The sequence below is a fragment of the Petaurus breviceps genome, unplaced genomic scaffold, assembly GCF_028583685.1.
Source record: "Petaurus breviceps papuanus isolate PSGF00001 unplaced genomic scaffold, PetGlider_PUasm1.0 91041, whole genome shotgun sequence".
NCBI lineage: Eukaryota > Metazoa > Chordata > Mammalia > Diprotodontia > Petauridae > Petaurus > Petaurus breviceps.
In genome coordinates, this window is record NW_027187400.1 from 21065443 (window position 1) to 21086859 (window position 21417).

The following is a 21417-nucleotide window of genomic DNA, read 5'->3' on the forward strand; positions in this document are numbered from 1 at the left end:
GGAGTCCTAGCTCTACCCCTACCAGCCCTGTGACCTTGGGCAAGTCACTTCCTCCTGCCAGGTCTCAGTTTCCTTATCTGTAAAACGAGGGGGACAAGCTATATGTAGTAGATAGAAGACTAGATCTGGAGTAGGAACGACCTGGATTCAAATTCTGCCACTGCCACTCACTTGATGTGTCATACTAGGCAGGTAGCTTCTCTGTCTCTCCAATGTTTAACAAGCACCTTGTAATATGCTGAGGGCTGGACCCCAACTCCGACGCAGGAAAACGTGTGTTCAAATCCTGCCTCTGATATTTATTTGATTTTGGACTGTGAGCAAATCACATATCTCTGAGCCTTCATCATCTCAGCAGCAAAACAGACTGACAGTATCTGTAGTACTTGCCTCGAGGGGCTGTTGTGAGGATCAAATGAGATATGTGGGGGGTGGGAGGAGCAGTGCAGATTAAACATTTATAAGTCACCTACTATGTGCTGGACAGTTCTAAGCACTATACGAGTACAGTCTCCCTGGATCTTCACAGCCAGCCTGAGACTGGGGTGCTGTTATTATCTTCATTTTACAGTTGAAGAAACTGAGGCAGGCAAATGTTAATTGACTTACCCAGGGTCACACAGCTAGGCAGTGTCTGAAGCCACATTTGGACTCAGATCTTCCTGCCTCCAGGCCCAGTTTTCTATCATTGCCCCTTGATGATCCCGCCCCCCACCTCCCCCACAGCAGAGCTGAGATTTGAACTTAGGTCCTATAGCTCCAAATCCGGTTGCCAGAGCAACCCCCTGGCCTCTCAACACTTTTATTCAGTCACAAAAAGCAATCCCTCTCATCACCTGCTGGATATACCACGACATGTCAAGCATAAAATAATAATAGCAGGAGAGCAACTTGGTGGGTGACTCAGTGGAAAGAATGACTTGGAAGCAGGAAGAACTCGAGATCAATTTCTGGTTCTCTGACCCTGACTGAGTCATTTCTGTGCCTCAGTTTCCCCATCTGTAGAATGGGCATAATAATAGCACTGACTTTAATGGGTTATGTTAAAGATTACATGAGATAACCTATGTAAAGTACTATATAAACCTTGAACCCATATTGGTATTGCCCCAGGACCACTCCTGGGATGTCCTTGATGAAATTAGAAGAAAAAGAGGTGATCGTAGTAATAAGACTTTTCTAAATCCCTTTTAAGGTTTACAAAACATTTGATCAGTGCTGGGTGTTAAACCAAAGGAATGAAGGGGAGAAAAAGGAAAAGACGGAGGAGAATGACTATTGGAGGACCCCCAACAGAGGCCAGGAGCTTCTGGAGAACAGGGACTGCTTCTTGTCCTTAGAGCTTAGTAAGGAGCCCGGCACATAGTAGGCACTTTAAAAATGCTTCTGGAATAACTGACCTCAGTTGTCAATTCTTCTGTTCAAGGGCATTTCCTGCTTCTAGAAGTGGGAAGGGCTCTTCTAGACCACTGAGCAGCCCACCCCTCACTTAATGGATGAGGAAACTGAGTCAGAGGGATGAAGATTTGAGATGGAGGCTTTTCTGGCATTCATTTAATATCAAGACAAAATCCCCCTTCTCCACAGGTACCCCCTCACCCCCACCCCAGACACACACACACACACACACACACACACACACACACACACACACACACTGCCACCATCAGCAACTGACTCTAAGCACAGCAAAGTGGTTGAAGAGTTATATGGTTATTTAATGACTGAAGATAATGAGCTTGGAAAAAATGAAGTCCCAGAGCAATCCTCTTTTCCCCTGAAATAATTTTTAAAATTGAATTAGGTGGACAATTCCCTCAACTCTTCCCATTACTCTGCCAGTGTAGACACTGCCCCTGGCTTTTCTACATCCCTCTTTGCCGATCAAGTTCCCCAGACCAAGAGAAGTTTCTTCCTTTCATCACCATCTTCACCATTACCACCATCATCATCCAGTGAAAGAGGCCTTCTAACAATCCCACCGGTAGCTCCACAGACTATCTCAGGTATGGTGAGAAATCTGCAGTCCCTGAGAAGATGCCTGGATCACAGACATGGAGCTGGAAGCATCTCAGAGGCCATTCGGTTTAACTCATCCATTTTACAGATGAGGAGACTGAGGTCGAGAGTAATGAATTCAGTGACTGACTCATGGTCACACAGGAAATAAATAGCAATGGCAAGATTTGAACCTGTCTCCTCTGACTTCAAATTCATGAACTTGGAGAAGATAAAGCTTGCCCAAGAGAGAAAGAATGAGCCTGGTCTCTGGTACCGCTGGAGCCTAGATGAATCCTGGCTTCAATCTAATCTTCCACTCTCCATCCCCATCATTATTAATGGGGCTGTTTATCTTCCTAGCTCTGCCTCGTGGGAGAGCCAGGCTGCTGACACCGTCTTATTATCAGATTCCAAAGCGTTTTGTTCGCCCAACAGAGGAGGTCACACAAGGCGCCTGAAGAGATGCTCCCCCAAGGCTCCCCACCCCCTCCTCACTCCCAGCTGTCTCTTTTCCCAGGCAGTTTGAGGATACAAAGCCTTTGTAAGGTTCTATCAACACTCACTAGCGGGAATGAGGTCCTCCCTGACCCCAAGCTCTTCTTCCTCCACCTTAAAGTGTTCAGACCTTTAAACATTCCCTCTCCAGCTCCCCACTGATCACAAGGGCGGCTCCAAACAAATAATCCCCCCTCAATAAGGCAAGTCTGTGCTGCGCGCCTGGCCATATCACACCCTTACCTTCTTCTGCGATCACCCAGAGGGGCGAGCTTCCTAACACCAGCAACAGGATTTGAAACTGCCACATCTTCTGCCGGGAGAGTGCAGGCCAGGGGGATGCTTTCTTTCAAGAGAATTGTAAACTAGTCCGGTCTCCAGCTCGGATTAGTCCAAATCCTACCAGTTGAAGGGAGGGAAGGCAAGAATGGGTGGGGAGTCAGAGGGCGTCCAGCCTCTGAGGATTCCCCTGATGGGTGGGTCTCCGCCTCCCTCAGAGAGAAAAAGAAGGGTCGAGGAAGATCCGTCTCGGGACCAAACTTTCTAAAGAAAAGTTCCAGTCAGCCAGCCGTGCTGAGCGTCTGTCCAGCGAGGGAGGGAGCGGCGGTGCATAAGGTGGTCTCCCGGAGGGAGGAACAGTAGGACCGCCCTCTCTTCTGTTTGGCCAGTGTGGAAAACTATGAGATCAGAGCAGGTTTAAAGTTACAGGGCTGCAGCTGCACTGCGTGGGGCTTAAGGAAGCCCAGGGCCCTTAGATTTGGGAGGATTGCATTGGATTTTGGCTAGGAGTCTCAGTGAAGGTGGCTTGGGCTAGGGGAAGGGCTTTTTATTAAGTCCCCCTCCCTGCCTTTGAAGGCTAAGGTTTGGCAGAGGGTCTTTGACTATAGCAATGGCATCAGAGGTCTGGTGTCCCCTCCCCCCCCCCCCCCAAAAAAAAATCCTATGTTTTTACAGATGAGGAATGGAAGCTGACTGAAGTTTTGGCTTTTCCAGAAGAGTGAGGGTCTGGCTCTTGGAAGAAAGAGTGCTACCGGGACGGAGATGGGGTGATGGGTGTGGACGAAGGGGGCAGGTTCACCTGTCTCTGACGCTTGTTCGTGTGTGACTTTTGGCAAGTTTCTGACCCTCTCTAGGCCTCAGTTTCCTCATTTGTAAAGTGGGAGGGACCCACTAGATATGAGCCCTAAGGACCCTGATCCTATGAATGCAATTTTAAAACTTGGCATTTGCTTTTACTGGTAAATTTCATATACGTTTTAGGGTTTTTGAACATTTCGATTTGTTTGCTCTAAGCTTTGGGTGGGCTCGTGGGCAAGCTGCCAGACCCTTAACCTGCTAAGTGAGTATTTATCTGGTCGCAGAAATAGCTGAGTTCTGTCATAAAATGATTCTAAGAGTGGGCTCTAAAGAGTTCAGGAAAACTCCTGGGTTCTGTGATGGTCAGAGCTTTCAAAGAGTGGTCAGCATCCTTTGGCCTACTGATGGGCAGAACAAACCCTAAGCTGCAGTGGCCTTTCCACTTGGAGATTCTATCATTCCAATTAAAAGCCATCCTTAACTGACAATGAGATGGGGATGTGGGGTTGATTTGCATGTGAATCAAAATTCATACTAATGTGTAAATGGCTCATAGCAGAGCCTTTCCTGAGAGCAGATTTGCTAGCAGTTATTGGGCAGAGAGAAGACAGCCAATGAGAGCGTCAAAATTGGGAAAAGGGAATGGGGCAGGGATGGGGTATGTGATAGCACATGGCCAAGAAGAAGGAGAAAAAAGGAATAAAGGGGAAATTGTGTATCCTTACTGCCTTTATTACTGTGGGCAAGTCATTTTCTCTTTCTCAGCCTCACAGGATCCCTAATCTAGAGAGATGTCAAAGCCCATATAATACAACCCCTTCATCTTACAGGTGAGGAAATGGAGGCTCAGAGAGGTTATACAACTGGTACAAGGTCACACAAGTGGTAAACATCAGAAGCAGGAGCTGAACCTGCATCCTTTGAATCCATAATCCATCACAGCCTGCTGCCTCAGTTTCCTTCTTTGCAAAATTGAGGGGATTGGATTAGATCATAACTGACATTGACAGATAACTTGAAAGTTTACAAAGAGCTATGTGCTTGGAAGGGGAGTGAGCTGGGGGCTCATCCATTGGGTGTCAGGCCTTTGGGACATCAGATGGACACCCCTCACCCCTACAGAGTGTGAAGGCTTGCCCATTTACAAGATAATGGATCGTGTGGAAAAGACAGAGGTGTCACCCAATTGGGCTTTAGGGATCAGGGCTGCTTCTAAATGATTGGTTGGCTGGGATCCTGAGGAAAACTGTGAGCACCAGAAGCACTTCTGTGGTGAGAGAAGACAGACCCTATCGCTTTCCTCCCCCTTCCTTTTCTTTCCCTCTACGTGGCATAGACTAGGCTCGAGTCCTGCCTCTCACACCTCTTGTGTGGCCCCAACAAGGCATTTATCCTTTCAGTGTCCAGATAACTCTCTGACTCTAGGCAAGGTGCCAACCTGCATTGGTAGAAGGAGATTCCCCACCTGGGAGTTCCCTAGACTAAGGTAATCACAGGTTCAGTCCCTCCCCCTCTCCCTTCCATTTCCCCATGCAGAAGTCAGACTGGAGGGCAGCTGAGCTAACTTATCTGTGTGTACATTCTCCTCCCTGGAACCCAGAACATTAATAAGAATATTGAGAGAAAAGCACGTGATGGAAATATGTGCCAGCCCATTGCAAAGACAGCTGGGTGTCCTAGTGTATAGTGTTGGAGCTGGAGTCAGACACTGGCTAGTCGTGTGACCCTGGGTGACCCATATCATCTTTCTGTACTTCAGTTCCCTCATCTGTCAAATGGGCATATAACAACCTCACAGGATATTACAGACCAAGTGAAATCACAGAGAAGGCTTTATATAAATGCTAGCTATTATTATCATGGTTATTGTTGCTATGAGCACAGGTCAGAGGCTGGAGACCTGTTAGGAGACTTTCCAAGCCCAAAAGATAGAAACCCCAGCAAAGGTGGTTTCTATAAAAGCACAAGGCCAAAACCACTTGTGTATTTCCCCACCTGCCTGAGAGGGGACTCTCTGAATAGTCTTTCTGAGCCCCAATTTCTGGTGGGAAGGGGAGATCTTTGATTTCCTAAGGAATGGACTCCCAGAATCAATCCTTCTAGCCAGAGCTACAAGATCTCTTAAGCAGGGCCAGCCGGGAGTTATCTTATAAAGTGTTCAGGGATGGAAGCGATGTGCCTGTTGGAGAAATAGGCTTTCAGTCAAGAAGATCTGAGTTCAAATCTGGTCTCAGACACTTTTACTAGCTGTATGACCCTGGGCAAGTCACTTAATCTCTTTTTGCCTCAGTTTCTTCAACTGAGATAATCATAACTACCTGCTTCCCAGGATTTTTGTGGCAATCAAAGGAGATAATATTTATAAAGCACTTAGCCCAGTGCCTGGTACATAGGACATATTTAACAGATGCTCATTTCCTTCCTTCCTGCACCCAAAGGGAAAGCAATGACAGTTCAAGTCATAACTGGAGGGGTGGGGGTTGGGAAAGAGAGCAGGACAGGCAGTTACAGAGGGTTGTTTGAACAACCTGGGTCTGATGGGAAAAGGATTGCATATTCAGCAGTCCCGAAGTCGGTTTTCCTTCCATAGGGAGTCTAAGGCACAGAATGAGCCCACTGGTCTGAGAAGGAATGCATGGGAGAGAAGATTTTCACCAGAACATCACCAAATATTCACCAAATTCAGCTGAAGGAAGCTATTTTGAGTGCCTCGTGAGTTTTCCATATCTATTCATTGGGCTTCCGTGGATCTTTTCCATCTTCAGCATTCTCTGTGGGTTTGTAAAAATAAAGGCTGTCCTATACTCACGGCCATTTGTTATCTCTCGTGCTTGGATGAGAGATAGAGGCTCTTGTTGTCAACATTTGGAGAAACCTAGACACAAGCAGTTTTGGAAATTCCTTGGGGGTAAACTCTGAGCAGGGACGAGGAGCCAGAGAAACTGACCTTTTGAATCGTTGCCCAGGATTTAATCTGGTTCATGTGACACCAGAGTATTGGATAAGGGGAGCCTTGGACCATGGGTTTCATGTCCATTATCGTCTCATTTGAATTTTGCAATAACCCGGATAAGTAGGTACTCACTTCACCATGCCGTGATTTTGTCAGTATGGTTCTCTCTCTGTCAGTGCAGGCTATTTATAATAATAACAATAATAGCTAGAATTTATGTAATGTTTTAAAATGCTTTTTCATAAGGGCAGCTAGGTGGCATCAGCCCTGGAGTTAGGAGGACCTGAGTTCAAATGTGGCCTCAGACATTTGACACACTTACTAGCTGTGTGACCTTGGGCAAGTCACTCAACCCTAACTGCCCTGCCCTCCCCCCTCCAAAAAAAAAAGCATAAAATGTTTTTCATTTATATAATGCTTTAAGGTTTGCCCTTTTCATGTATTAACTTCATTTTATTCTCACAGCAACCCTTGGAGGGAGGTGTTATTAATATTCCCATTTGACAGATGAGGAAATTGAGGCAAACAGAGGTTAAGTGATTTCCCCAGAGTCACACAGCTAATAAGCGATGGAGGCAGGTTTTGCACTCAGGTCTTCCTAACTCAGGGTCCAACTCTTTATCCACAGTGCCACTAATGACAATAGATGTTTAGCAATTTCATTTAACAATGTAAACAAAATGATTTTGGCGAAATAACAATGAATTGTTATCTCCCTCTTTTCACTTTAAGGTGGGAGGCTGCCGGTATGTAACAATAATAGCTAGCATTTATATAACATCTCCTATGTACCAGGCATGCGGGCAATCACTTTCCATTGTTATCTCATGGGATCTTCACTACAACCTTGGGAGGTAGTGTAATACCCATTTTACAGATGAGGAGACTGAGGTGACAAAGGTTACTTGACTTGCTCCAGGTCACACAGTTAGGAAGTGTTTGAGTCTAGATTTGAATTCAGGTCTCCCTGACCCCAGGCCCTGTTACAATCATTTGGACAAGGAGCAGGCCTTGGGAAATGAGAGCATTATTTCAAAAAGGGGGAGGAATAGCTTTAGGCCAAAAAATAGACCAGCTGCCACTCAACCTGGTGATGGACCTCTCTAAACTTGTCAGTCCTCAGATGACAGACATAAAAATCTACGACTTAGGTCGACCCTCCCCAGCTCGTTGGGAATGTAAGCTCCCTTAGAACAGAGCCTCTCACATCTGACTCCAGACTCAGTGTGCATCCTGAATTCCTTCTGTCTTCTTCTTGCTTTCTCTAGGATTTAGTCCTAGAGCTAAGATGCCACATGGTCAAGGGTACCTTGAATCATATGGTGCCTCTGGATGGAAAATGCAGTAGCTCAGTCGAAAGAGTACTAGAATTGGACCCAACTACCTGCATTTGAATCCCTGTCTCCTAGACCCTCCATCACCCAACTCTGGATGTTTTCCCTGGCTGGCCCCCATGCCTGGAATGCTCCACCTCCTGGCTTCCTTAGCGTGCTTCAAGTACCATCTAAAGGCCCTCCTTCAACAAGAAACCTTTCCTGAGCCCCATTAATGCTAGTCCCTTCTCTCTGTTATTTGCAGCTTATCCCCCACGTAGGTCGTTTGAGCATAGTTGTTTGTATGTGGTCTCCCCCTATAGACCATGAGGTCCTCGATAGCAGGGACTGTCTTTGCCTCTCTTTGCATCCTTAACACTGAGCACAGTGCTTGGCACATAGCAGGTATTTAATGAACGTTTGTTGACTTGGTTTCACTTCTTAGGACCTCAGTTTCCTCATCTTTAAATGGATTGTAATAGGCTATCTTTGAGGGACCTTCTAAATAAAAAACTTATGACCATCTGGTACAACTCCCTTCTTTTACAGATAAGGAAACTGAGACCCAGGGTATGGTCTAATCCAAGGTTAGCGCAGAGCTAGGTCTAGGACTCAGGTGTCTTGGCTCTTGCCTTTTTTCCCCTTGTATTCTTTTTTTTTGTATTTTTTACTTTTTTTGTATTCTTTTCTCCGCCTCGCTATGGCATGCTTCTTGGAACCTCTGTAGCTATTTCATTGATTAGATGCTCATTACCATGCACAAGCAGCAGAAATGGCCATACTATAGACAGAATTGATATTCACCTATGGATTGTTTCCAGGGGTGCTGGTAGTGACCCTCTATGGTACTCCCACAATGTGCATCCACACTTACAGGTTGAGTCTAGAGGGTGGCTTCTACTCCCTTGGATTCAAAGTGTAGTCTCTGGGGCTATAATTCTAAACTATAATTCATAAGCCCCCATGAGTGTGCTTCCCATTAATAGTTATGCCAGTAAACACATTTAGCTCATGGCAAAAAAAATTTGCTAAAATATCATAGTCACAGCAGTAGCTACAAATCATTCCCACCAAAAACCTAGGGCACATTTTCCTACAATTACACATAACATCCATGAAAAGAGTAACAAATAGTAACAATAAGAGTAACGCATACATTTATGGAAGACATGTGGCCAAAGCCCCTGGCCACTCTACTCCAGTGCCCCATTTTCCTTTTTCTTTTATGTTGAAGTCTTCATAATGGTCCTCTGCTGAATGGTTTGCCCAGCAGGACTCTTCCTGGTTGCCCTTTGTTTTCTAGATGAGGTAGTCGAGTTACATGAGGTAAAATGATTTACCCTAGGTCAAAGGGATATTGTTTAGTTGTTTCAGTCATGACTGACTCTTCATGAATCATTTGGGGTTTTCTTGGCAAAGATACTGGAGTCATTTTTGCCATTTTCTTCTCCAGATCATTTACAGATGAAGAAACTGAGGCAAACAGGGTGAAGTGACTTGCCCAAGGTCACACAGCTACTGAGTGTCTGAGGCTGGATTTTAACTCAGGTCTTCTGACTCCAGGCCCAGCATTCTATCCATTCCCCCACCTAGCTGTCAAGGGTTAGTAAGTGGCAGAGGCAGGACTCAAACTCAGACCTTTTGACTCCAAATCCAGTGATTTCTAGTAATCTAATTTGTCTGTGGCATAGAGTACAACAAAGGGAATAACATGAAATAAGGCTGTAAAGGTATATTGAAACCAGATGGGGAAAGGCCTCAAGATCCAGGCTGAATTTGTGTTTTGTCCCAGGAGTAATAGAAAGCCACTGAAGACTGTTAAGAAGGTATGGTCAGACCTGTGCTTTAGGAAGATTGTTGACAGCTGAGTGGAGGCTGAGTTGTAGAGGGGAGAGGTTAGAGGCAGGCAGGTGAAGGGACTAAACAAGGATAGTGACTTTACCTGTCTGACCCTCAGTTTCCTCATCTTTAAAATGGGCATGATAATGCCATTACTACCTCCCTCACAGAGTTGTTGTGATGATCAAATGTGAATCACAAAACAGTTCAATGGAACCTCATTGAAGTCAGGGACTGTTTCATTTTTGCCGTTGCCCCTTGGGCCTAGCATCATAATTGGCACATAGTAAGCATTTAATAAATACTTATTAGATTGAAAGGAAAGTAATCAATAAATAATAATAGGATCCTCAATCCTGAACTGGAAAGGGACCTAGGTAATTTAATCCAACCCATTTATCCTACAGATGGGAAAACTGAGGCGCATAGGGGAAGGGATTTGTCCAAGACCACATCCTGTGGACTTTTAAAAAAATTATTTGTGTCTTCCAATGATAGCCACAATCTGTCACCAAGCCTGTATTTGAAGCCTTTCAGCTTGGTAGGCAGTGTGAGAGCTTGGGGTCTGTTGGAATAGGCTTCCCTCATCAGGGTCATCTCTGTGCCCACATGAGGGATGGGGGCCAGGTGGGGGCTCCTATTTCCAAGGCCCTGTGTCTATTGAAATCACTTTGTCGACGTGACAGCAGATAACTCTAGCTTTCCCTCCACCAAACGGACTATTGTTTGGGTTAACTCATGCAAACGGCAACACCTACTAGGGCCCCTGGGACTCAAAGGGGGTGAGGAGTTGTGCAATCGTTTTTTTTTTTTATCCAGGTTGAGCATCAGATGGATAAACCAAGGTTGGGGGAGGTGGCTCTTTTTCCCAGTTCAGGCCATGGAGGCCCCATTGCACACAGAAGGGCCTTTTCATGGGTGTTTTCAGAAAGCCCCTTCATTAGGAAGACCCGGCCTTCTGCCTCAGAAAACAATCTGAATGAATGCCGCCCAGTGTGGAAGGAGCTTTGAAAAGTCAAGTAGGGACAGAGAGAGGGAGAGAGGGAAAGAGAGACTGAGACAGAGAGAAGGTGTCTGGACGTTCATACCTGAAATGAGGAGGCTGAGCAATCTAGCCATCCGTCTTCCAGTGAGGGTGTCATGGCGCTGAATACACTCTTGGTCCTTAGCTTACCTCAAGGGAAAGACAGACCTTGAAAAACCTTTGTGGGAGCTCTGTGTGTATGTGTGTGTGTGTGTGTACATATATGTGCTGGCATGTCATTGGCATACAGGATAGGGACTGGACCTAGGATCTCATTGGTAGGGAACTCCCAGGAGGGGAAATTTCCTCTACCAGTGCAGGTTGACCTCTTCTCTGTAATTTATAATCTGAGAATGTTCCTGGAGCATTGAAAAGTTAAGTGACCTGCCCAGGATCACATGGTCAGTGTGTGTCAGAGGAACGCTGTGCACCCTCCTAGTTCTAAGACTGGAGGGAGAGGTGTGTGGTCTCTGAACATGCTGCCTGTGCTAGAGTCCATATTTGGGGCATATATGCTAGTGTGTTGGTGTTTTGAAAAATCGGCATGAAAGTCTGAAATTTGAGTCTGGCAGCAATCAGGACAGGATGACTCCAGTAACAGACTCCCTGGGATTGATGGTAGGTTGGGCTTATACTTCCAGCCTGACAGCCAGCCCCAATCTAATTCAGAACCCATTTATTAAGCACCTACAGAGGCCAGAGAAAGGCAAAAATGAAAGACTTTGCCTTCAAGGAGTTTACACTTTACTGAGGTGAGTATAGAATGGGCTAGAAAAGCATTAGGCAGGGGGTGGAGTGAAAGGCTAAAGATCCAAGCTGAGGGTGCTAAGACTACTTGGGAAGCCTGGGCATATCAGCCCTGGTCTATACAATGGGGACAATTAAAGCATCTGCCTCTCACTAGAAAGATAGAGACAGAAGGGCAGATAGGGAGACACAGAAAGAGAGACAGACAGACAGAGAGACAGAAACAGAGAGAGATACAGAGAGAAAGACAGAGATAGGTAAGGAAGGAGAGAGATAGAGGAGAGACAGAGACATGGAAAGACAGAGATAGAGACAGAGACAGAGAAAGAGACAGAAACAGCAAGACAAAGATAGAGGGGTAAGGAAGGAGAGAGACAGAGGGAGGGAAGGAGACAGAGACACATGCACAAAAAGACAGATACAGAGAAATAGAGAGGAAGAGAGATGGAGGGAGACAGAGATAAAAAGTCAGAGATAGAAAGGCAAGGAGAGAGAATGACAGATCCAGAGAGAGAGAGAGTTTTCAGGGATTAAGGAAGACTCAAGAAATAGAGTTGAGCCTTGAAGGACAAGAAGGCTTCAGAAAGTCAGAGATGTGGAGAGAGGGATTACCTCCCCAAAGCTTCCCCTCCTCAGGAGTCTCGAAGATCCCAGGGCTCAGACTAGGATTAGGACATGCATTAGGTAGCTTCCTCTCCTGTTTATTTCCAGATAATCCTGCCCTGGTGGCCACTGGAGCACTTCCTTTGCTGGGCCATGGATCAGGGTGACTCCACAGTCAGGAATCTGATTCAAGTTTTCAGGTTTTCCAATCAACCAGGAGGGTGGTTTTGGCCCCAACAGGAAAACAGGAAATGGCTCAAAAGTTAATAAAGTTGGAGGAAAACAGCTTTTCTGTTGGTGACCCAATACCCCACCTCTGCCAGCTGCATTTCAATACAGGAAATTTGGCAATGGAAAGAGCTGGGTCTGTCTTCGCATCATACATGAGGCGGGATGCTCTGAAAAGGGCTCTTTGGGTCTGGAGCCTGGGGGAGCATGGAGCAGTGAGTTGGAGTTTTCCCTTCTTTTGACACCCAGTGAAGCTGGAAGGACATTTTCTTGGTGGTTGGGAGACCTGGGTTCTAGTCCAACCACCACTGATTAGTTGTGTGACTTGGGCCTGTTGCTTAATCTCACTAAGCCTTACTTTCATTATCCATAAATTGGAGACATTAGATGTGGATTACTTTAAAATGTTAAAACATTTCCCTAACCCCCAAGATGATTATACCATAGATAACCCACTAAATAAGAAAATGCATATCTGGGTATCAACCCCTTGCAATAACAGGGAAAAAGAATTTTACAGTTTCCAATTTTTACAATTTACACTCAGAGAACCAGAATTTATATTGTGGGCTCTCATATTTGCTACCCAAGAGAGCTTGGACAAGTCCATTCCCCTCTGGGCTTCTCCTCTGTAAAAAAGAAGGGATTGGACCAGACAGCCCTTCCAGTTTCAGATCTATGGTTTTTTGGTGTGTATGCCTTGGTTTCCTCTCTCCCAGAGCCAGACTGCTTCATTTGTCCCTCACAGTTCCAGGGGTTGACTTCCAGGGGGTTGAGTTATCTCTATACAACCATGGGGTTAAACCCCATTCAGCTTCCCCATGGAAGCAGCTTATGACTAACACTACAATTCCTTTTAACCTCCTAAAATCAATTAGTTTTCACAAAGATATACATATATTTCAAAGGTATAGCAAGAACAAAGTACAAATATTTACCCCTAACACCTCAGGAATACTTTCTCCTCTATACTGCCTCAGTGTCTGGAGGAGTAGGCCCAAAACCTAGTTCACAGGTGGGGAACCTGTGACCTCAAGGCCACATGTGCCCCTCCAGATCCTCACGTGTGGCCTTTTGACGGAATCCAAATTTCACAATAAAAGGATTTATTTTGCAAAACTTGAACTCAGTTCCTACATAGCATTAGTCCCACCAAGTTCATGTACATAGGTGGCATGAATGTCAGATGAATCCTCCCTTCAGTTACCACTTGACTGGTTCTCAAAAGTGAATTCTTGCCCCTTGAGGCATCAATACTGCCCTGACTGAAGATTGTGACAGAGTGTGAAGAAGCTCTCTGGACCTTTAGAACTCTTAAGATTAGAGGCACTACCTTCCCTAACTCATCAAGCTCCCTCCAAAGGTGTTGAGACAGGAACTGAAACTGACAGCCCTTTTTAAATGCCTCACAAGCCAGTCAAAGAGCGACCCTTCAACATGTGGTTAGTCAGCTAGAAGCAGTTATAGAAGGTCTACGCCTTCTTCACAGTCTGACTTTCTGAGGCACTTCCCTTATACATCATCCCTTTTCTCCTAGAAGCAGACTTCCCAGGTTCTCAAAGTTGAGAGACTTAATGGAGAAAGACAACATATCTAATGGGGTGGGGGCCAGGGCAGAGTGTTTTGGTCAGGGATGGTGAGTGTTGTCAGTCAATAACTATTTATTGAATTCCTACTATATTCCAGGTACTGTGCACTGGAGACACACAGAAAGGCAATAGATAGTCCCTGCTCTCAAGGAACTCACAGTCTAATGGGAGAGAAAAACAAGCAAAGAGCTATATGTAAACAAGATGAGATAAATTGGAGGTGATCAGCAGAGTTACAGAAGATTTGACTGATCTGCCCTTTCCGGGAGTGGTGTTATTCATCCTTTGTTCTTGAAGAGGACCAATGACATCATGGGGTGATGTCATGACTTGTGAAGGAGTTGGATTTAAGTGAGGCACAGTTACACAAAGTCATTAGCCTCATTCTCTTCCATAGCCATTGACGTCCAGTGGCAGGACAAAATTCAGGACGACCATTGATGGCCCAGGAGACAGTAAATCAGCACTTCTTAAACTGTGAGTTGTGATCCCATATGGGGTCATGTAACTGAATGTGGGGGTTTCAAAAAAATTTGGCAACAGTAAAAGGATTCTGAATGTTTAGTGACCAAAAATTAATTCACAATCGAACACATGATGAATCTGAGGTGTTTCTGGCAGCACCTGTGTGTGTTATATCACTTGACTTCAGTACAGCCTTGGCTCTGAACACACAATGTTTTTGTGTGACATGCACTGCACATGTTGTCATACTATGCAACACCAACAAATATTGCCAGAAACATCTTGGCTCAGATTTGAGATTACTCTATGTTATGAATTACAGTGTTTTTACTGTACACACAAAGTTTTCTGCTCTTACAGAAACATAATAGTTTAATTATAGAAAATAAAGACTTTTAATATTTTCTTACTCTTATTCCTCAGCATATAAATATCAAACTAGTATATCTTTGAGTTGTATTGTGTTGAAATGTTTTTTTAAATTGCTGTTCTCTCTTTCTTTTCCAGAAACATTAAATATTTAATTGCACCAAGTAAAAACGTTCTCTAATACTATTTCTTTTCTCTCACTGCTGTATGTGTATAGAAGTATGAATATCAATTTTTTAAATTAAGCACAAACAAATATAATTGCATAAACTAAAATTAGTATTTATTTGAGAAATTATTAGCAATATTTATTTACATTTTAGGACAAAAATACTTTTTTGGTTATGGATAAGTGGCTAAATTTAGACAGAAGAGGTAAAGATATTGATGACAATGCAGCAGTTTTCACTATCAGGTTGTAGTACACCTAAATTGACAAGGAAAAGAAAATATTTTGAATTATTTTTACAATATGAATTTACTTCTTTTTTTTTTTTTTAAGCAATTGGGGTTAAGTAACTTGCTCAAGGTTACACGGCCAGTTATTTCTGGGTGTGGTGCTGAGTATCTGAACCAGGATTCGATTCCCCAGGTCATCCCAACACTGGGGCCTGTGCTCTTACTCACTGAGCCACCTGGCTGCCCCTTGAATTTACTTCTAATAATTATGATGATATGAAAAAATCTCTTTGCTTAATTTGCAGTGAAGTTTTGTCTGTGGAGAGCATGAAACCAGCCAAAGTAAAATGATATCTTAATACCAAGCATGCAGTTTGCTGCAATAAACCAAAGGAATATTTTGAATGACTTTTATGGAAAATAAAGAAAAAATACAAATAAATATAAAAATATAAATAAAGAAATAAAGAAAATAATGTAAAGAAATAAAACAATAAAGAATAAAATAAAGAAAAATGTTGTGAGGAATTTGTTACTGTCAACCAAAAATTTACTTGCATTTTATAAAACTTATTTAATTGCAAAAGCTAAAAAGACTTATGCAATAGAAGATCTTGTGTTACCTGCTGCTATTAAAATGTCAGAAATAGTTCATAGGAAAAAGTATAGAGATGAGATATGTAAAATTTCTTTATTGAATGAAAATGTTTCTAAAAGAATTTTGTTTTGTTTTATTTTTGCCTTTTGGAGGGCAATTGGGGTTAAGTAACTTGCCCAAGGTTACACAGCTAGTTTTTTTTGTGTGTGTGTGTATGTGTGTGTGTGGGGGTGCTAAGTGTCTGAGGTCGGATCCGAACTTGGGTCCTCCTGACTCCAGGGCTGGCGCTTTACTCACTGCACCACCTAGCCACCCTGTAAAAGAATTTTTGAAATAAGTAATGACAAATTCCAGCAGCTTATTACCAGGCTTAAGGGTAGCCCAAAGTTTGTAATTCAATTAGATGAAACTGATATTTCTAAGATGGCACAGTTGTCACTTCATGTAAGATTTGAGGAATTATTGTTTTGTCGCACTTTGGAAGGGCACACAAGAGAGGAAGATATATATCTTAAAGTTGATGAATTTTTCAAAAATGAAATTTTACAGTGGAAGAATTGCATTGGATTCTGTACAGATAGTGCTAGAGCAATGATGGGTGAGAATGTGGGATTTGTAGCAAAAGTTAAAGCTGGTGGCAATGCACGTATCACTTTTACTCACCGCATTTTGCATCAGAAGACACTCATAGCCCAAAAAAATATATCATCAGTTAGATGTTATGCTTCACAACACTATCAAAATCATTAACTTCATTAAAATTCATGCCTTTAACAGTTGTTTGTTTTCAAACCTTTGGAAAGACAGACTCTGATTATGAAAATTTATTACTATATGCAGAGGTAAGGTGGCTCTCAAGAGGGTAAAGTCTGAACAGATTATTGAGATTGAAAGGTGAAGTTATATTTTTGACTGAGCGGAAATCCAATTTTGTTAATTTTTTTCACAATGCCTTATGGCTTTCAAAACTGTGTTATTTGTCAGATTTAACAAAAACCAATGATTTAAACATGTTGCTTCAAGGAAAAAATTGTAACATATTTATATTAAAAGATAAAATTGGAAGTTTTACTAAAAAAGTTAACATATGGAAGAATAGGGTGGAAATGGTTCTTTAGAAATGTTTACAGCTGCAGATGATTTTATAATTGAAAATAACCTTCCCAAAGATTTAATTGTAAGAGTTATTATTGATTATCTGAGGTGCCTGGAGACAATTTCAGAACACTTCCTTTCAAAATTCTAAAAAACTAAGTTGACTTCATAAGCCATACTGAATTGAGATAAAAATGTCAGGTATCTGCCATTAAAAGTTCAAAAAGAATTTGCTGAGTTACCAAAGCAACCCAGGTTTAAAACCCGAGTTTCCTAAAAAATTATTAAATGAATTTTGACTTGGGATTAGGACAGAATTTCCAACAATTTCTGAAATGACCCTAAACACACTTCCGCCATTTTGTATTACATATACATGCGACTTGGTGTTCTCAGCATTGACGATTATAAAATCAAAATATTGATGAACTCTGAAAAATGCTGAAGATGCTTTGCATCCTGAAGTATTGCATATTCTGCTAAGATTTAATTCTTTGTGTAAAAATAAATAAGCACATCCATCTCAGTATGCAAATTTGCTCTCATCTTTAATACATTGTAAAATTATATGTACAACAAAGAATTATTTTAAAATAAATTTATTTATGATTTATTATCAGTAAATGTTTGCTTTGCATACCTATTTTATATACCTATGTACCTGGGGTCACATAAAAATTTCTTGAGTAGAAAAAGTGTAAGAAGACTTGCAGTAGATGGTGTCTTCAATGTCTGAAGAAATCTAAGTGCATTATAGTGCTTGCTTCACTGCTTTCATGTCCACTGGGACAAATCCTTCTCATTGGTGCATTCAAGAGGGGAAGTCTTCACATGCTTGGGATGGACACCCTCCTAACTCACCAATGGGTATGAGGCCTTTTGGTTATCCTCAAGCTGGTTTAGCCTGTTGTCTGCCAAGATGCTTTTATCAAGTGTGGTTACTGGGCATTCTACATCTTCTTAGAGCCACAAGTGAGAGTTGACAGGTGGACACCAAATGTGAATGGTGTTGTTTGTTGTTGAGCTATTTTTCAGGCAAATCCCACTCTCATGACCCCATTTGGGATTTTCTTGGCAAGGATACTGGAGTGGTTTGCCATTTCCTTCTCCAGTTCATTTTACAGATAAGGAAACTAAGACAAACAGGGTGAAGTGACTTTCCCAAGGTCACATAGCTATTAAGTGTCTGAGGCTGGGTTTGAACTCAGGTCTTCCTGACTCCAGGGCCACCTAGCTGCTCCCAAAGGTGGATGAGCAGCCCCGAAAGGAGCTTGGCAAGCCCTCACACCAGAGGTGCTTGCCCTCCCTGAACGCCCATCCTATACACCAGGAGTAGTAATGTTGATATAATTACTGTTCTGAGTGGAGATAGGGGGAAGCCATGTGTAATGGGAATGGGAATTTTAAGATCTATCTTGCCCTTTAATAGACCTAGGGGGTAGTTTGAAGACCTCCCCTGCTTTGAAAGTAAACTCTGTCCACTAATAGGCTGAATGTAATCACATAGAGCCTGAGTAGGAGAAGTTTGCTAAAAGGAAGTGGAGCCCACAGGAAGCTGGGAGCCATAGCCAGAAAGATGGTGGGGGAGAGAGGTGTTCAGGAAAGGAGATAGAGTGATTTGTGAGTAGATATTGATCTAATATTGGTTTGTGGGAAGGCTGAAGGATGCTGTGGCTCTCGGTGTTATTATGGCTTCTTAATGTCTTTGGTACTATGATGGAATCGGCTTACTGGTATTGGGATTTGGTTTTCTGGTGTCTAAATAAATGTTTCAATTCTGTCCTTTATATGGAGAATTTGCTATATTTTATGATTGAACGTCATGCAATATTTATAGTCACGGTCTTTATTGTGATTGTGGGCACTGTAAATATTGCATTGATGCTATACCATGATGTAAAGATAGCAGGGAAAGAATAGGCTGAGGGTCAGACTAGAAGCCCAGGTCCCCAAGGCAATAGGTGAAATGGGGGGTTGGGCTCTTCCCTTGAGCCATCCTAGGTAATCATTTACAGTGGTGAGGTGCTCTCTTGATCCAGAGAACCCCCAAAATCATGCAAGTTAAGGGGTTCAAATCTCCAGGTCCACTTCAAGAACACCCATGAAACAGCACAAGCTATCAAGGGGCTGCATATCTGAAAAGCTACCAAGTCACACTGAAGAAACAAGTTCCCTTCCATCGATATAATGGTAGAATTGGCAGGTGTGCCCAAGCTAAGCAACAGAGTTGGACACAGGGTTGGTGACCCCAAAAGTGCTGCATTCTTGCTGCATATGCTTAAAAATGAAGAGAGTAACTGAACCTAAAATGCAGCAGCACACTTACAGGGCTCATGGTAGATTCAACCCATACATGAGTTCTCCTTGCCATACTGAGATGATACTGAAAAGGAACAAATTATTCCTAAACCAGAAGAGGAGGTTGCTCAAAAGAAAAAGGTGAAAAAAATTTGGATTTTTATATCACGGTTAGATTTCTGGTTGCCATGATGACAATCTTAGGACGCCTTTGGAATAACCAGGAAAAAAAACTTGTATTCTGAGCAACCCCAATTTCATTCTGGAACTTTCCAATACATTGAAATGTCATTATTGGTGAAGGGTCACTGAAGCACAGTGGAATGAGAAATCAGTTTTTATAATGAAAAACAAGTGTTTGAGAGTTGCCCTTTTTAAAATTCCCCCCCCTACCCACCCAGATATCCCAGAAGAAACAAAAATTTATGGCACGGGAGTAAATATGACATCAGGTGCAAATAAAAGTGAAATGAAAACAACAAAAAAGAAATGGGGGGTTGGAAGTGGAGTATGGAATATAGCTCACCAAAAAAATAGACACCTATATGTGCCACATCCCCAGCTTAAAGGCAAACCAAGGCAAGATCAAATTAATTAGAGAAACCGAATAGATAGAGAACATTGTGGGGTGGCAGCATGAGAACACATTTCTCTCTCTTCCCCCACACCCACACCCACACTTTCCTGGACTTCAGGATCTCCAGAAACTCATCGTTCCTTAAGATGAAATCACCTCTGAAACTCACCCTTTCTCAGGATTCCCTGCCCCTGGAGCCCTTCCCACCTTCTGATTAGAGAGTTCCTCTCAGATCCACTAACATTTAGGAAGGGCACCCCTGGGATTCATCTTGTGATTTCCCACTCTCTGCTCTCTAGGACTTCCTGCTGCTGGGGCCCCTCCCTCCCTCTGGTTGGAGAGAATGTGGTAGGGGTGTGGACATCTGGGACCTGCTCTGAACTCCTCCCCAGGAATTCACCTTGTCATTTCTCACCTGGTTGCTTTCTTAGACTTAATGATCCTCAGAAATGCTTCATTCTGCAAGTTGAAATCAACTCTAAAACTCTCACGTCCTTGGATCATTTTGTACCCCAACCACAGGACTTGATCACCCTCAAGTGGGGTAAATCTCCCAGTCCTCTGCTTTTTAGCCATAGGATGACAGGGTCATAGAGTTGAAGCTAGAAGGGACCCTCAGAGGTCAATCTCCTAATTTTTCAGTTGAGAAAATGGAGTCATGTCTCAGGTAGTATCAGAGATAGGATCTAATCCTGGGTCCTCTGACTCCAGAAGTGATCTGTGTTAAAACTTGCCTTTGACACTCACTAGTCATGTGACCAGGAGCCAATCACTTCCCTTCTCAGGCCCCCAATTACTTCATGTGTGAAATGAGGATAGTAATATCTCCAGCACCAGAGTGTGAGGGTCCAGTGAGATAAAACATCCAAAATGCTCTCCAAACCGTAAAGCATTGTATCGAGGCCAGGTCTTATCACTATTAGGTATGTGGGGCTAGTACCTCTGGTGGGAGGGCTTGTTGAGACCCTTTTCAGGGCTGCTCATCCCCCTTTGGTGGCCATCATCACCCAACTCTCACCCATGATTCCAAGCAGCTGTAGTGCATTCATTGGCCACATCCTGATAAAATCAGCAGACAGGCTGTCAGTAAGTTAGGGCGTGTCTACCCTAAGCATGGGAAGACCTCCCCAGTGGAATATGTGGGTGTGAACAATTTGTTCCAAAAACCTCGGGGGCGACTGAAGCAGGTGCTATGGAGAGCTTGGTCAGACATTGGAGATACCAACGTCACTCACTGCTTCCTGCACCATCACCAGCCATCTTGACTTTTGTCTTGCCATTGGACTTCCATGACTCTGGAAGAGAGAGTGAGGCTGGAGAACTTGAAACAGGGAACTTCCTCTCTTGAGCCTGTTTCTTCATCCATAAATTGAAGGGAAAAGGCAATGAGGCAAACTGAACAGCGTCCGACTTGGAGTCAGGAAAACTCTTGGCAAATGGCTTCAATTTTTTCAATGAATAATGTATTTGTGAATACCAGCTGTTTTGCTTTGTTTTGAATAGAGGGGAAAAGCCGGGACTATTTCATTTTTGTCTTTGTATCTCTATCACTAAGGGGTTTGGCAAACAGTAGGGGCTCAACTAATACCTCGGCATTGGGTACTTTCCCCTTCCTCCTCACCTTTTCAACTTCTTTTTGTATGTTGTGTTTCCCCAATTAGATTGTAAGCTCTTTGAGGGAAGGTCATCTCTCTCTTTTGTATTTGTATATACAGTGCCCAACACTTCATAAATGTTTATTGATAAA

General features: G+C 43.3%; 1 protein-coding gene and 1 non-coding gene across 6 annotated transcripts in view; one reads left to right on the plus strand and one right to left on the minus strand.

Annotated features, from left to right (window-relative positions):
* PDPN (podoplanin) overlaps positions 1 to 3169 on the minus strand; it is a 46052-nt gene extending 42883 nt beyond the window's left edge. The window contains exon 1 of one of the 5 annotated variants that reach the window (XM_069079138.1): positions 2740 to 3169. In XM_069079138.1, coding sequence (XP_068935239.1) covers positions 2740 to 2806 — 67 coding nt within the window. In that variant the 5' untranslated portion in view covers positions 2807 to 3169. The remainder of the gene's footprint in view (positions 1 to 2739) is intronic. The other 4 variants (XM_069079140.1, XM_069079141.1, XM_069079142.1 and 1 more) reach the window with 4 other exon arrangements.
* A 16107-nt stretch (positions 3170 to 19276) lies between these two features.
* Positions 19277 to 19343, plus strand: LOC138154650 (small nucleolar RNA SNORD58). The gene has a single exon (XR_011166656.1). It is a non-coding gene; the product is annotated as a small nucleolar RNA SNORD58 (small nucleolar RNA).
* The last annotated feature ends 2074 nt before the right edge of the window (positions 19344 to 21417 follow it).